We start from the raw sequence: 17,228 nt of genomic DNA, 5'->3' as shown, positions 1-17,228 counted from the left end.
CTGTGTCTGCATGAGTTTCCTCCGGGTGCTCTGGTTTCCACCCACAAGTCCCGAAAGACGTGCTGTTAGGTAATTTGGACATTCTGACTTCTCCCTCCGTGTACCCGAAAGGTGTCAGAATGTGGCGACTAGGGGCTTTTCTGAGTAACTTCATTGCAGTGTTAATGTAAGCCTACTTGTGACAATAAAGATTATTATAACAGAAACAACCAGCTGCATTTCAATAAAGAAAGGCATGCTGAGAAACACAAGGTGCGAGCCGGGACTTTGGGCCAGAGAAAATTACAGAGATGGGCCGAGGTCCAGACAGAAATGTTAAATTCAGTGAACTGGAAGATAGGAAGCCACAAAGACAGGGAGTATGGATGAGTGCAGCCTGCTGCAGGACTAAATCAGGACAGCAGAATTTTGACGTCTTCGCGTTTCTATTTTTAAGAGCTTCTGAACTCCATGAGGAACACATTGGTTAGGAATTGAGCATGGGAGGTAACTCGAGCATGGATTAGGGTTCTAGCAATGTTGTTGAGGATGATATAAGGCAGAAACAATGTGGAGATAAAAATAAGCGTTGTGGTGATGGGACAGGAGGTATAGATTCATGCGCAGGTGTCAAGGATGACTCCATAGCACCTCCTGGTTCTGCTTGGGCAAGACATTGGGAAGAGCAATAATACAGGGGCAAACTATGATTTTTTTGGTGCCAGCAGAATAACGTGCATTATATTTTCATCCCCTTATGAGATGTCATAAGGGGATGAAAGTTAAATATTTTCTGGTCATCCCCAATAGACAGAAATACAGAAGCAGTTGTTAGATGAAGGGTGGTGATGGAAAGTTACGGCTTGATGTAGTCAGCATATATATGAAAACTGACACCATGCCCCCAAGCTTGTGGAGGATATCTCAGAGTATGAATGTAATTAGGAGAGGAGAACAGGGTATAACATGTGGTGTACTCTAAATGCCACTGCTTGGGATCTGACGAGAAGTCATTGCTGGAGAATGGAATAAATTAGAGTAAAATCAAGTGAAAACAGTTCTTTGGGGTGTGCGAATGAAATAACTGACTATCTAATCTGGAGGAATAATACATCATCAATACTATCACAGTAACTGAGTAGGGCAGAGAATAAGGTGCAATTTGTTCAAGTGTCTTTGAAGTCAGGTCAGAGAATAAGGGGCAATTATTAAAACAAATATTTTTATTCTCCTCCTTTTTCACATTTTCTCCCAAATTTACACCCAACAATAAACAATAATCAGTAAAGAACGCAATGTCAATGCCCATATCAATAACAACCACCCCATCCTCCCACCAAACCCCAAAACATTAGCCCAAACGTTAACGTAAACAAATAACAGAAAGGAATCAGGAATCACCCATAGTCACCATTAACACATACAGTCCCCCATCCCCAACTCTGCCCCCCTAACGTTCAATGTAATCCAATTCTCGAAATTGCATAATGAGTAATGCCCATGAATTGTAGAACCCCTCCATCCTTCCCCTCAGTTCAAATTTGACCTTCTCAAGAGTCAAGAATTCCAGCAGGTCCCCCCGCCATGCCAGGGCACAGGGTGGAGAGGTTGATCTCCATCCCAACAGGAACCGTCTTTGGGCGATCAACGAGGCGAAGGCTACAACATCTGCCTCCGCACCCGTTTCCAACCCTGGCTGGTCCGACACCCCGAATATGGCCTCCTGAGGGCCCGGGTCCAGTTTCACGGGTACCACTTTAGAGATCACCCTAAAAACTTCCTACCAGTAATCCTCCAGCTTTGGACAGGACCAAAACATATGAATGTGGTTTGCGGGGCCTCTCCCACAACGTTCACACACATCTTCTATCCCCTCAAAGAGACGGCTCATCCTCACCCTTGTGAGGTGTGCTGTATATACCACCTTCAGCTGTATCAGCCCCATCTCGCAAACGAGGTGGAGGCGTTCACCCTCCGGCGCATCTCACACCAGAACCCCTCCTCCATACCCTCTCCTGACTCTTCCTCCCACTTTGCCTTGATCCCTTCCAGCGGTGCCTTCTCCTCTTCCAAAGTAGCCCCGTAAACCCCTGATACTACCCGCTTCTCCAGTCCCCCTGTCGCCACCACCTCCTCCAGCAATGTGGAAGCTGGCTCTAACGGGAAGCTCTGCATCTCCTTTCTGGTAAAGTCTCGAATCTGCATGTATCTAAATATTTCCCCCTGCTCCAGCCCATACTTCGCTCCCAGCTCCTTCAATCCTGCAAAGCGACCCCCAAGAAACAAATCTTTTAATGTCCTAATTCCTTTCTCCTCCCAGCTCTGAAAATTTCCATCCCACTTCCCTGGCTCAAATCTATGGTTCCCCCAAATTGGCATTTCCCATGACCCTGCCCCCAAGCCGAAGCGCTGGCAAAACTGCCACCAAATTCTCAACAAAGCTATTACTACCAGACTCACTGAGTATTTCCCCGGGGCCGTCGGGAGCGGCGCTGTTGCTAGCGCCTTCAATCCCGACCCCCTACACAAACTCTCCTCCATCCTGACCCACTGGGAATCAACCCCTCTGACCCAGCTCCGTACCTTCTCCAAATTCGTCGCCCAGTAATAATACATCAGGTTCGGAAGACTCAAACCCCCTGCCTGCCGTCCTCTCTAGTAGTAGCACCTTTCTAATTCTGGCCACCTTCCCTCCCCATATGAATGTGGTAATCATCCATTCGATCTCTCTAAAAAATGTCTTTGACAGGAAAAATTGTCAGGCATTGGAAAATAAACAGAAATTGCAGCAGCACGTTAATTTTAACCGCCTGTACCCGACCCGCCAGTGAAAGAGGGAGACTATCCCATCTTGCCAGATCAGCTCTTACCCTCCCCACCAAACTAGAAATGTTGTACCTACGGAGCCCCTCCCAATCCTGAGCAACCTGTACCCCATGGTATCTAAAGTGAGTCCCTGCCCTACGGAATGGCAGATCCCCCCCCCACCTCTGTCCCCACCCCCGGCCGAGACACCACAAAATATTCACTCTTGTCCAGATTAAATTTGTACCCTGAGAAAGACCCAAATACCTGAAGCAGCTCCAGTATTCCCCTTATTGACACACTCGGTCCGACACGTATTATAACAAGTCATCGGCAGAAAAGGACACCCTATGCTCCCCCCCCCCCCCCACTATCCCTTTAATAATTGGGTATCAGGTAGTAGTTAGTCAATGTATATTCCTTCTCCTTTCCAATTTTCTACAGATCAACAACAAATTATCTGACCGACAAGTTTTATACATAAATGAATGAGGAACTGACCATATTTCTCACCTTCTCTCCTTTCCTGTTTAATGATATTCTGGCATTCCCCATGAAGAAATTGTAGGTGGTCTGCTACCATTCGTTGCTGGCATTCATGAATCACTTTGGCATATGAGCTAGGATGCAAGTATTTCCGACATCGAACTTCTTCATCTTTTAATCTTGCTAAAACCTACAGCAACAAGAGTACACTGAACATTCTAATCTTTTGAGTTGAAGATCCAAATGACCACCATTGAAAGTACAACTTTACTACATACCTTTTCCATATACTGCGAGCAGTTTGACTCTTGAAGTAAATTTGAAGCTTCTTGCTTGTAATACTCTCCTGTTTCCGTTAGAAATGAACCTTCAAAGAGATCCTGATAAAACTGAAATTGGAAGAACAATTGCTGAGGAAGGAAGGATGGCTACAATACCTCAAAATAACAAGGATTAAGGTTGAAGCTGAATAAAGCCATAAATCCTAACTTTAATTTTACAATTTTTTCTCACCTGCTTTTGACTTTGTTTTAAATTAGACACAGATAACATAGAGAGAACCAAGTTTAAACTCTCTCCAATTGCAGTGAATAACCAGGTACATTACATATTTCTGTAAGTTAAATAGCTGAATATATTTGAGTCAGTGACTGATAAGAAGAGGAATGTTGCTCATTACATAAGCACTGGAGAGTTGCCAATTCGGTGAGTGGTAGGAGTTCTTGACCTAATGCAAACTACAGCAAAAATTGACCTGGTCATATCATATCATTCTTAAGAACTCTAGGAATAAATGAATCTACAAATACACGAGCCTTGGATTTTTATTTGGTATTCAGCAAGGAAACAGGAACAGAAAGCTTGGAAAGAATTGCAAGACAAATGTTTAAATTGTATTGTTAGCATTGAACAAATTTTATTAGAAAAAAATAGAAATTAAGTGGAAATAAAAGCAAGAAAATGTAGAAAAAAAGTGAATCCAGTTTGAACGCATGTAGCTTGTTTTTAGATTGTATTACAAGTGTTCATTTTAGCCATACGCGAACAATTTTACAAAGAACTGCTATTCCTGACGTTAGGGTAGCTTTGCTCATATAGATTAGGAAGAATGGAAGGATTCCTATAATCATAACCCTTTCGCTCCTTCTCCCTCATGTGTTTATCTAGCTTCCCCATAAATGTATCCATGCAGGAGCAGCATGGTGGCACAGTGGTTAGCACTGCTGTCTCACGGCGCCGAGTTCCCAGGTTCGATCTCGACTCTGGGTCAGTGTGTGTGTGGAGTTTGCACATTCTCCTCTTGTTTGCATGGGTTTCTCCCCCACAACCCAAAGATGTGCTGGGTAGGTTGATTGACCACGCTAAAATTGCCCCTTCATTGGAAAAAATTTATTTGGTACACTAAAGTTTTTTTTTAAATGTATCCGTGCTATTTGCCTAATCATTTCCGATATTACCGAGCTCCACATTCTAAACAATCTCAGGGTAAAGATGTTTTTTTAAAATTTCTTATTCGTATTTTTTAAAAATTTGATCACAGGATGTGGGCATCGCTGGCTAGGCCAACATTTTATTGCCCATCACCAATTGCCCTTGAATAGGTGGTGGTCAGCAAACATATTGAGTCACTTCAGTCCATTCAGTGCAGGCACACCCACAGTGTACTGGTGTTTTATTTGTGACTCTCTTGTAGGTAGGAGAGAGACAAAGAGCATTATAAAGAAAACCACATCTGACTTTAAGAATTTAAACAGAAAAAGATGCATAAAAATGCAAATTAAATGTAAACACAAGCACATGTTTGCTTCAGAAACATGGTGCATGCACTGAAAATTTGTAATAGCTGGCTTGGAAATCTGCAAGATTCAGGTCTGCACCGAGCATCTGCACCAATGATTCTCTCACCAACACTTTCTCTCAAACTACTGTGAACTACCTCACAAACTTTCAGTTTCAGCAGCTTAATAAAAATCACATGTACGCTTGTCAACATAAAATTTCCAGAATTTTCTTACCTTAAGGGGGAACTTTTTCTTGTACTGTTCAACATGAACAAAGGAGTTGATAACCCCATGGATTACTTTTTGATTTGGGTTCTCTCCACAGCGATCACTGCATTGCAAAAAAAATGAAAGAAATCTTGAAAAATTAATGAAGTTGCTTTAAAACCCATTTAGTTTCAATTTGCATACTTCATTTTGAGAACCCATTTGCTCAAGGCACACCTGTCATAGAATCCCAACAATGCAGGAGGCCATTCAGCCCATCGAGTCTGCGCCGACCCTCCGAAGGAGCACCCTACCTGGGCCCACACCTCCACCCTCAACCCGTGACCCCAGTTAACCTTTTTGGACATTAAGGGGCAATTTAGCATGGTCGATCAACCTAATCTGCACATCTTTGGACTGTGGGAGGAAACGAGAGAACCCGAAGGAAACCTACACAGACTGAGAGAGAATGTGCAAACTCCACACGGACAGTTACCCAAGGTCGGAATTGAACCCGGGTCCCTGGCGCTGGGAGGCAGCAGTGCTAACCACTGTACCACCATACCGTATTCAAGTTAACCGTCAACAATGAAAACAACCTTAATCGTAAACATGGTTGTGAAGTAGTTAGATGGTATTAGCTTGGTATCACTCATTTCGGAATCAGAAAATTGGTATATAAGGCCTTTGAACCATAGCACACCAAGGAGATGGAAAAGATGTAGAGCTCCTTGGGTTGCATGCTTGACACAGAACGTGTACTGTACATATTAAAGAGTATTGAAATTGTAATGGGGCATCTCCAAGTGGATGGTCCTCTATGGAGAAAAGCTCAATTTTACTGCACTTCCTGCAATGTTCAATTTGAAATGTTTTGCTCTCAGGTTGTATGCTTGAAATGGAATCCACGATGTGGAGATGCCGGCGTTGGACTGGGGTGAGCACAGTACGAAGTCTTACAACACCAGGTTAAAGTCCAACAGGTTTGTTTCGATGTCACTAGCTTTCGGAGCGCTGCTCCTTCCTCAGGTCCATCTACAGATATTGAAAGATGCCCTCGTACGAACGGGATATGGCACTCGACTCATCGATCGACAGTTCCAACGTGCCACAGCGAAAAATCGCACCGACCTCCTCAGAAGACAAACATGGGACACAACCGACAGAATACCCTTTGTCATCCAGTACTTCCCCGGAGCGGAGAAACTACGTCATCTTCTTCACAGCCTTCAACACGTCATTGATGACGATGAACATCTTGCCAAGGTCATCCCCACACCCCCACTACTTGCCTTCAAGCAACCGCGCAACCTCAAACGAACCATTGTTTGCAGCAAACTACCCAGTCTTCAGAACAGTGACCACGATACCACACAACCCTGCCATGGCAATCTCTGCAAGACGTGCCAGATCATTGACATGGATACCACTATTACACATGAGAACACCACTCACCAGGTACGCGGTACGTACTCGTGCGACTCGGCCAACGTCGTCTACCTCATACGCTGCAGGAAAGGATGTCCCGAAGCGTGGTACATTGGCGAGACCATGCAGACGCTGCGACAACGAATGAACGGACATCGCGCAACAATCACCAGGCAGGAATGTTCCCTTCCAGTCGGAGAACACTTCAGCAGTCAAGGGCATTCAGCCTCTGATCTCCGGGTAAGCGTTCTCCAAGGCGGCCTTCAGGACACGCAACAACGCAGAGCAGAAACTTATAGCCAAGTTCCGCACACGAGTGCGGCCTCAACCGGGACCGGGGATTCATGTCACATTACATTCATCCCCCACCATCTGGCCTGCAAAATCCTACCAACTGTCCTGGCTTGATGTAATTCACACCTCTTTAACCTGGGGTTACCCCATCTCTGGATCTGTAAAGATTTAATCACCTGCTAATGGTCGCATTCCAAGCATTGTTTGGCATCTTTGAATTTGTCTATATATATGTTTCTGGAACATACCTCTTCATTCACCTGAGGAAGGAGCAGCGCTCCGAAAGCTAGTGATTCGAAACAAACCTGTTGGACTTTAACCTGGTGTTGTAAGACTTCGTACTGTGCTCACCCCAGTCCAACGCCGGCATCTCCACATCATGGCTAGTCCAGTTCAGGTTCTGATCAATGGTAACCGCCAAGGTGTTGATAGTGTGGATTTTGGTGATGGTTAGATTCTTCTTGTTGGAGATGACCATTGCCACCACCTTGAGGGCAATTGGGGATGACACTTGTGTGGCACAAATGGTACTTGCCACTTGTCAGCCCAAGCCTGTCCGGGTCTTGCTGCATTTGGATATGAACTGCTTCAGCATCTGAGTCATGAATGGTGCTGCATTGTGCAATCATCAGCTAACATCCCCACTTCCAACCTTATGATGGGAGGGAGGGGGTAAGCTGAGGCCCGGAATGAGGGGAAAAGAAAATGCGTGCAAGAGGAGCTGGAGAAAAAAGAAATGTTTTTTAAAATTGCTGGAGGAGCCGGAGAGTCAGAAGCGGCTGAGGAACCAGAGTTCCAAAAGTGCGGGAAAAGCCGGAGATTTAAAAGCGGCTGAGGAACTGGAGACTTAAAAAGTGCAAGAGGCCCAGTGCTGAGAGCGGTCATGGGCAACAGAGCTCCAGGGGGGAAAAAAACTTGCGCCGAAGCACGCAAACTGGCCTTTGCCGAGGCGCTAAGGGAACATCAGCAGGAAAACAAGGCAGAGGCTAGAGCAGACATGGAGGTCGCGGTGAAGGCAGCAGTGACAAAAACCCTGGCGGAGGTGCAGCTCGCCCTGGGCAGAGCAGAGAAGAGACTGGAAGCCCAAGAGGCAACCATTAAGGAGCGGGAAAAGACCGTCACTGACAAGAGCGACCGGATCACGGCACTGGAGAAGGAGGTGGCGAGACTGGTCACAACATAGGGGAGCCTGAAGGGCAGAGTGGACGATCAGGAAACCCGCTCGAGATAGTGGGCCGCCAGTGGGGATCGAGGACAGAAACCCCCACGGCACCCGTGGCCGAGATGCTGGGCAACTTAGTTGGGAGGAAAGCTTTCCCCAGCACACCAGAAATGGACAAAGCACACCGGTCGCTGTGCCCGAAGCCCAAGGCAGGGGATCAACCGAGGGCAGTTATAGCTAAACTGCACCGGTACCAAGACAGGCAAACAATCCTGCGCTGGGCCAGGCAAAACAGAACCTGCAAATGGGAAGGACACTTCATTAGAGTTTACGAGGACATTGGGGCAGACCTAGCCGGGAGACGGGCCGAATTCAATAGAGTGAAAGCACCTCTTCACAAGAGCAACGTGCGTTTTGGTATGCTGTACCCAGCGAAACTCTGGGTCACATACCAAGAAGAGAGTACTTCTTCACAGCCTCCGCCGAAGCAAACAGGTTTGTCGAGGGAAATGGGCTGGAAAACCGACAGCAAGGGTAGAAATAAGAGACCCCTGGCAAGGAGCAACACCAGTCCCCCCCCCACCCACAGCAAGCATACCCTGAACAAAAAGCAAACCATTACCCAAGGGACCGCTTCAGGTGGGAGGCCAGGGCCCAGCATGAGGGAACAAGAATAGCGGAGAAGGGAGATCAAGCGAGAGGAGCGCAGGGTACGATGGGAGAAGAGCGGGCAGAATATCGTAAAGGCCAGGCGAGGGAGAAGCGAGACAGTAACTCCCGAGAGGGGGGCCACCGCACTAGCAGGAAAGCTAGCGCCAGAGGCATGCAACAAAGCAGGGCCGCAGTGCGCGCCCAACAGGGGGGACCACTCAACAGAGGCCGAGAGCAAGTGGGGATAGGACAGGGGAAAGAGGGACAAAAGAGGGGTATACGGGAGGGGGGGGGGGAAAGGGAGGGATAAGGGGGGGAATAAGGAGGGGAAAGGGAGAGACCAGTGGCGGGGGAGGGGAACACAGGGAAGGAGAGACAAACAAGGCTAGAAAGACAACAACAATTAGGCTACAAAGTGCCACAACCAAGGGCTCAGAACAAAGACTCGCTGCAAGCAACCACCGAGCACGGCCTCTGGGTGAAGGGAGACCCCAGAGTGCAGGGGACTACCCACGTGGCGGACGCAGTGGGCGGCCATGTCGAGTGCTCCCTGGACAAAGGGAAACTCCGGAGCGCAGGGACGCGACCGCATGGGGAGAGCAGTGACAGCGGCCATCCTGGACGGCCCCCGAACAAAGGGAAACCCTGGAGGGCAGGGACGTGTCCACCAGGTAAGTATGGTTAATCTCACAGGAGCGGGGGGACAGAAGCCCCCCCATCAGGATAGTCACCTGGAACGTAACGGGACTCAATGGCCCAGTGAAAAGAGTCCTCACCCACCTAAGAAACATGAAAGCCGACATAGTCTTCCTCCAAGAGACACACCTGAGAGAACAAGATCGACTGCGGTTAAGAAAGGGCTGGGTGGGACAGACCTACCATTCCTGCTATGGGACAAGGGCCAGGGGGGTGGCAATACTGACCAGCAAGAGGACAATGTTTAGGGTGACAAAGACGGTTACGGACCCAGGGGGACGGTACGTCAAGGTCAGTGGGGCCCTGGATGGGGCACCGGCAGTACTAGTTAACCTGTACGTGCCCAACTGGGACGACACAAACTTCATCAAAAAGATTATGGCAGAAATCCGGCTAATCGTGAACGAGGAGTTCTCCTTCTTCTCCCCAGTACAGAACGTATACACCAGAATTGACTTCTTTCTGGCAGGGAAAATGGTGCTTCCGGGGCTAGACAAAGTGGAATACTCCGCAATTGTGATATCCGACCACGCGCCACACTAAATGGACGTGAGGCTGGAGACGGGCAGGGCCCAAAGCCCCACATGGAGGTTGGACATCGCCCGACTAGCTGACAAGGCCTTCAACGAAAAGATATTGCAGGCCATCGCAGAGTACACGGAGAACAACCAGAACGGGGAGGTCTCATCCTCCACGTTCTGGGAAGCACTAAAGGCATAGTAAGAGGGGAAATAATTGCTTTTAAAGCGCGGAAAGACAGGGAGGAAAGGCGGCTTGGCAGCAGCTGGTCGACTCCATACTGGAGGTAGACCTTAAACATTCCGAGGCCCTGACCGTAGAGCTCCTGGCAGAGAGGAAAGAGCTACAAAGGAACTTTGATCTGCTCTCCACCAGGAAAGCAGTGCACCAACTCCGACAGGCACGTGGGACCGACCCCAGGCCCCAAAAACAGTATGGTTTTCCCCAAGAGGCAGAGGAAGAAATCTCCAAAGTAATAGAGAGTTTACTTGATCAAGGCGTACTCAGGTCAGTAGCCTCCACGAACAACGCACCAATTTGGCCCGTCAGGAAGCTGATGGATCATGACAACTGACCATTGATTACCGGGAACTGAACAAAGTAACCCCAGTAGCAGCCCCCACTGTGGCCACGAATCCCAAGACCATGCTCAAACAGGGACTCCAGTCAAATTTATTTTTCGGTTTTGGATATTAGCAACAGTTTTTGGTCCATTCCATTGGATAAAGCATGCCAATATAAATTCGCCTTTACATTCCAGGGACAACAATACACGTGGACGTGTCTTCCATAACTCCCTCTCCATTTTCCACCGACAGCTGGCAAATAGACTAGCAAAACTTTCCCGACCCAATTGTCTGGTCCAGTATGTAGATGACTTGCTACTACAGACAGACACAAAGGGAGAGCACATTTTGCTTCTCGACGAACTCCTAGGACTCCTAAAAGAGATTGGATGTAAAGTCAACCCCAAGAAGGCCCAAATTTGCAGGAAAAAGTGATTTACTTGGGTACAGTAATCACTCATGGTAAACGCGAGATCGAGCAAAAAGAGAATTGACTTGTTCGTCAAATTGCCCCATCCCCATAATCTCAGCCCTCCGATCATTTTTAGGACTGGTTGGCTGCTGCCGAAACCATATTGATGGTTTCGCCACAAAAGCAGCGCCCCTATCCGAACTTCTCAAGAAGCAGGCACCTTGGGAATGGCCTCCACAGCACACGGATGCCGTGGATGCTTTAAAGAGAGCCCTCAGCACAGCCCCCACATTTCACAGGTCCCAGATCCACTTTCCCCGTATGCAATCGAAGTTGCAAGCACCGACCGAACCCTTTCGGCCGTGCTCCTCCAGGAACGTCATGACCAATTACGCCCCAATGCATACGCCTCATGTGTGTTAGATCCTGACGAGCAAGGATTTTCTGCCTGCGAAAGGCACCTGCTCGCAGTTTTTTGGGCAGTACAGTACTTCGTCTACATTACAGGACTCAACCCCATCACCATTCTTACTGAACACACCCCAACACAGCTATTATTAGACGGTCGATTTAAAGATAGCACAGTCAGCCAAATCCGCGCAGCCCGTTGGACCCTTCTTTTACAGGGACGGGACATTACAGTTAAAAGATCCAAGACCTACACTTTCCTAGCTGATAATTTGCAATATGCAGGTATTCCACATGAGTGTGAGATCATCACCACAAAACACAACACAGGCCCATTTATACCTAAGTCAGCTCCCAGGAAAGCAGGTAATACACCCCAGAGACCCCAGCCCACTTACACGTGCGCACCCCTGAAAATTTATGTGGATGGCTCCTCCACAGTTTTGAACGGAAAGAGAATTACTGGTTGCAGCATTTATGTAGAGGACGCTCAGGGACACGCCCTAGATGAGATTTCACTAAAGTTGCCCGGACATCTAGGCTCGCAGGCAGCCGAACTGGCAGCCATAGCTTACATTGTAGACCACCCTGGCTCATTTCCGACCCCAGCAGACATATATTCGGACAGCTTATATGTCTGTAATAGCTTAACGGAATTCCAACCCCTGTGGGAAACTAGAGGATTTGTTTCCGCAGACGGAAAGCCCCTACCCTCAGCCCCATTACTGCGGCATATCCTAGAGACAGCTAAAGATAGGAAATACGGTATAATTAAGGTTCGCAGTCATCACCGTTCTTCCCCCCTGGTAACGTTAATGCAGACGCCCTAGCGAAGGCAGGTTCCAACATTCAGATCTAGCAAAGGCCCAGAGGGAAGATGAAAAACTCAGGGAAGTTTTAAAAGGAACCTTCCCAGCCTCGTATGACAAGTTTAAGAACGCAATTACCACACATGACGGTGTGATTTTGAAAGAAGGCATTTATGTAGTTCCCAGCCAAGACAGGAACCAGATCATTTGTCAGTTCCATGACAATCATGGACACCAAGGTGAGCCCACCCTAACCCACCTCAGACCTCTCTGCTGGTGGCCTGATTTAAAAGCCGATGTTACTCACTACATTGAAAATTGCTTGATCTGTGCCCAGAACAATCCGGACAGATATGCAAGAAAGGCTCAGCTTAGTCACACCCGCCCCGTTAATGGTCCCTGCACAAATTTGCAGATAGACTACATAGGACCCCTACCCGCCTGCAGAAATGGTTATAAGTATGTGTTGGTGGTCATCGACAACTTCACAAAATGGGTGGAAGCTTTTCCATCGAGAACGAATACGACCAAGAAAACAGCTAAAATCCTAACACAGCACATCTTTACAAGATGGGGCCTCCCACGCAGTATAGAGTCCGATCAAGGCTCCCATTTTACAGGACAAGTAATGAAAAACGTCCTCACAATTTTTGGAATTATGCAGAAGTTTCACATATCCTAGCACCCTTAGTCAAGCGGCATTGTAGAGAGGATGAACAGAACTCCAAAAATCACTCTCAGGAAAATGGTGCAACAGAACAACAGCACCTGGGATTCAGTTCTCCCATTTGCTTTGATGTTCTTACAAAACACGGTATCCACGTCCACAGGATACACCCCCACACCCTCATGACCGGATGCCCCATGAAAGGGACAGAGTATTTATTAGGACTGGATTTGGCCAGCCCCGCTGTCACCGCCCTCACGCATGAAAATGCTGTACAGCAGCTTATTGAGAACACCAAGGTAGCCCAGCTCGCAGCAGCTGTGAGACTTGGGACCAGGAGGAAACAAAGCAAGGCTTTTTTCGACAAAAAGATACACGCCACCGAGTTTGTCGTAGGGCAGCAAGTGATGCTTTCCCTATACAACCCCAGGTCATTCCTTTCCCCAAAATTTTCTGGACCGTACTCCGTTTCGGACAAAGTAAGCCCCTCGGTATACAAGATCACATATCCCAATGGCAAGTCTGCGTGGTTTCACATAAACCAGCTTAAGGCTTATGGCTCGCAGAACAACCATTCACACCACATCTTGCTCACAGCAGCAGACGAGCACGCCCCGCTCACAGATGACGTACCCCTACCCTCCCCCAGAGAGTCCAGCCCGTCCTCAGACACATCTTCAACTCCACGCCCAGAGGCATGACTTTGCCTCTCCCTTCCTTCAACCAGCAGCAACGGCGACAGTGATAGTGACAGCAATGACAACAGCCACAGCACACCACGTTATGATTATACCCCTGCACCAGGCCCCACTCCCAGCGAATCAGAGCATCATTCTAGTGACCCCTACAAAATCACATACATCAAAGCCCTTGACCCAGACCCACCGCCCGACGATTACGGATTACAACCTAGTAGCTCCAACCTCAACACACGATTCTGGCACCGCGACAATTCGTTCAGGCTCATCCGGAATGATGAGATGGACCCCAATTCACCCCAAGCAGCTTTAGCCAAACTACTCCAGTCAAGAGTCTGGCAGGCGGGAGAAGATGATGACATAGAGTCTGACTCCCACCAAACAAATCCCTTTGCGACCCGGTTCGCTACTGATCAATGAGGTGTCCACATGATGGAAAAAAGGAACCGATGGAGAGATACGGTGTCCTTTCTGATGGAACCTGCACCATGCTTGTTGTATGTTTGTTTGTTTAATGTACATGTTTGTTGTTTGTGAATTTGTAAGTTTTTCATGGCCCCACGCCACTACCCTTTTGACGCCCAATGGCTGTTAGAGGAACTAGTTTGTCGACAGACAACCATTCAGAGGAACTAATTTGTTGGCAGACACCACTTATAGCTACTCTCCTGATTCGATCACGAGAGGCAGCCCCCCACGACGACCGCATTCTTACCCGTTCTTGCCGGTCGCTCAGGCAGTGGGGAAATGGCACTGGACCCCGCCCTGCCTGAGGACTCCCCTCTGGTCAGCTACGCTCGGGTAGAGCACATACGGCACTGATCACCGTCCTACCCGGGGATCCCACCCATTTCTTACCCGCCGCGGCCCACACGCACCCCATTTTGGCACTTTCAGTTCGAAATGTTTTTGTTTGTTTTTGGCGACCCTTAGGTTGCTTCCGTATGCTATTTACATCCTCAAACACTAGGATGGTAGATTGCACAGGTTGCGAGACGGCTCACACTGTCAGTATTTTTCTCGGATGTCTTGTCCCAAATATTTGGTTTAAAAAAAAAAGAAATGAGGGAGTCACAGATGGTGACCAATCATAATGGGTAATTGGCAACAAAGGACAGACAGACAGACATACGAGATCTTAAGCAAGATAATAACAGATATTATGCTTGTGTCCATAGAACTCCGGAACCTCAGATGAAGAAAAAGAAGAAGACAGAAAGACGGAAAGATGAAGACAACCTTCATGTTCACCTGAATCTTAGCGGGATCCCTTCAGTTGCGCGCGGACGCTACCCCCGACCCCTACCACACAAGCCGTGAATGATTCCCACCCCCACCATACACTACACCCCGAGATAGTTAACCCCGAGACAGTTACCGACACCCCGACCTGGTGTGACAAGTTTAAAACCTGGTATTCACTATCGTACATAGTAGAATGACTTGTAGTACTGGCGATACTCTGCAGTGTTGTGCAGACACTTAGACTCAGGAAATGGCAAAGGAGAGCCGACCACTCTCGCACCCCGGTATACGTTTAGGTCCCCTATTTTCGGATTTCACCAAACCCCCAACCCTTCGAGTGAATTAAAGTGCATCCGCTTTCTTTGTATGTGTTTTGTTCAATAAGGAAATGTAAACCTCTGTGCTTGACTGCCAAGCCAGAGAAACTTGTGTTGCTGCTATTTGTACATTTAAAGTGTTGTAGATTATTTTTGATTGTTTGAGTGAGGGTAGTTTATTGAGGATAGTTAGAGGTTCCAGTTTTTTATTTTGTAATGCATGCCTGAATGTCATAGCGCCCCGTCGAGTTTTATACTGATGTAAGTAAAATGATTTTTGGTAAAAATAGCGTTTCATAGGATAGGGCACTGTAGAGCCCATGAAGTGCTTATGGGTGACCCGCTTGGTCAGAGAACGAAGACGACGCGTTAATGTGATCCTTCACGCTTCGCGTTGAGGATCACGAGGAGGGAGTGTAGCCATCTGGGATGGCCACTTCCCGATTACAAAATGGACACTTTGCAAAGATTGCAGGGAAAATGGACAATACTGAGAAAACAAGCAGGTTCAGGGTTTGTCTGAATATTAGAGCCGCAGCTCCCAGACAAGACCAAAACTGCAAATCCATTAGCATACTAATGGGCCATCTCCGGGGACAAAAGAGTAAACATTTAAGTAAACGATACTAAGGCAGACACCCCGTTGCCAGAGGAGACCAGAACAAAGCAGGCCAACGGCCACCTAGGACACGCCCAGCCATCAGGGCACCCACCCCTTTATTGGAGGAAATCGATAGGAGTGATCGAGAAACGGCCCAATTAATTGGGGCTAAGTTCAAGGCCCGCCCAAAAGCGCGCGAAGCCCTCTTTGGGTATAAGAAGGATCCCCCAAGAGAGAATCGCTCTCTTGGCTCTGGCTCTCACCGAGGAGAGACCTGCCCAAAAGCTGCACTAGAACAAGTAAGTCCAAGGTCAAGGCACTCTACCAGACAGACGTCCTTAGCTGTTATCCCGTGCCAGTTCCCCTCCCCAGCAGCCTCAGAATGATTATCATTCTGGGCATATTCCTTCCATAATAATGTCCCACTCTATTTCTACACCCTCCTGTACCCCTACAAACAAGAGTAAATTATTACCATTGCAGGTAATTTGAAATAAACAAAAGAATGCTAAAATACTGGAATTACTCAGCAGGTCTGGCAGCATCAGTGAACAAAATAACAGACCTGATGTTTCAGGTTGGTGACCCTTCGGCAGAACTTTCTAAAAATAAATTTAGAGTACCCAATTCATTTTTTCCAATTAAGGGGCAATTTAGCGTGGCCAACCCACCTACCCTGCACATCTTTGGATTGTGGGGGCGAAACCCACGCAAACACGGGGAAAATGTGCAAACTCCACACGGACAGTGACCCAGAGCCGGGATCGAAACTGGGACCTCGGCGTAGTGAGGCAGCAGTGCTAACCACTGCACCACCGTGCTGGCTCTTCGGCAGACCCAAGAGCAGAGATGTAGCAGTTCAGGTCAATCTCTTACCAGAAGGTGGTGATTCTGCTTTCCCACCCACGAGATATATATTTTGTTCCTTTATTTGTTCCATTGCCACTTCTTTCTGCCTTCACCATCATCGCGTTTTCATTGCAGGTCTCATGCTGTATCAAACGTTTGTTCTTCCCTTCCCGCTTCCCCTGCCTGGCTTAAAAACTGTTGCATCTCCAAATACTCTTGGTTCTGGTGAAAGGTCACAACCAGACGTGTGTGCAAACTGGCTGCAATATTTCACTACGTTACGACATTGGTTGATTTTTGTGCGAAAGGCGTTATACAAATGCAAATCTGTGAACTTGCCTTGGTTCAAATCTTAAGAGAACTTCCTATTTAGTCAGTATGAAATACTGACATAATACGAAGGATGTAATTGTACTGGATGGGGTGCAGAGAAGATTCACCAGAATGTTTTTAAACATTAAAACTAAAAAAGCTATAAAGAAGAGTAAGATAGATTATGAGAGTAAACTTGCTCAGAATATAAAAACAGATATTAAAAGTTTCTAAAAATATATAAAACAAAAAAGAGTGGCTAAGGTAAATATTGGTCCTTTAGAGGATGAGAAGGGAGATTTAATAATGGGAGATGAGGAAATGGCTGAGGAACTG

The 17,228-nt window shown here is 47.5% G+C and overlaps 1 protein-coding gene across 1 annotated transcript in view; it reads right to left on the bottom strand.

Annotated features, from left to right (window-relative positions):
• cul2 (cullin 2) overlaps positions 1–17,228 on the bottom strand; it is a 90,915-nt gene that overhangs the window by 47,720 nt on the left and 25,967 nt on the right. The window contains exons 5-7 of the mRNA XM_072508324.1: positions 5,286–5,382; positions 3,549–3,659; positions 3,298–3,460 (exon numbers count right to left, since the gene is read on the bottom strand). Of these exons, the coding sequence (XP_072364425.1) occupies positions 3,298–3,460; positions 3,549–3,659; positions 5,286–5,382 (371 nt within the window). The remainder of the gene's footprint in view (positions 1–3,297; positions 3,461–3,548; positions 3,660–5,285; positions 5,383–17,228) is intronic.

This window comes from Scyliorhinus torazame, chromosome 6, assembly GCF_047496885.1.
Source record: "Scyliorhinus torazame isolate Kashiwa2021f chromosome 6, sScyTor2.1, whole genome shotgun sequence".
Classification (NCBI taxonomy): Eukaryota; Metazoa; Chordata; class Chondrichthyes; order Carcharhiniformes; family Scyliorhinidae; genus Scyliorhinus; species Scyliorhinus torazame.
Note: the sequence above shows the minus strand (reverse complement) of the source record. Positions and strands in the feature narration are given on the sequence as shown.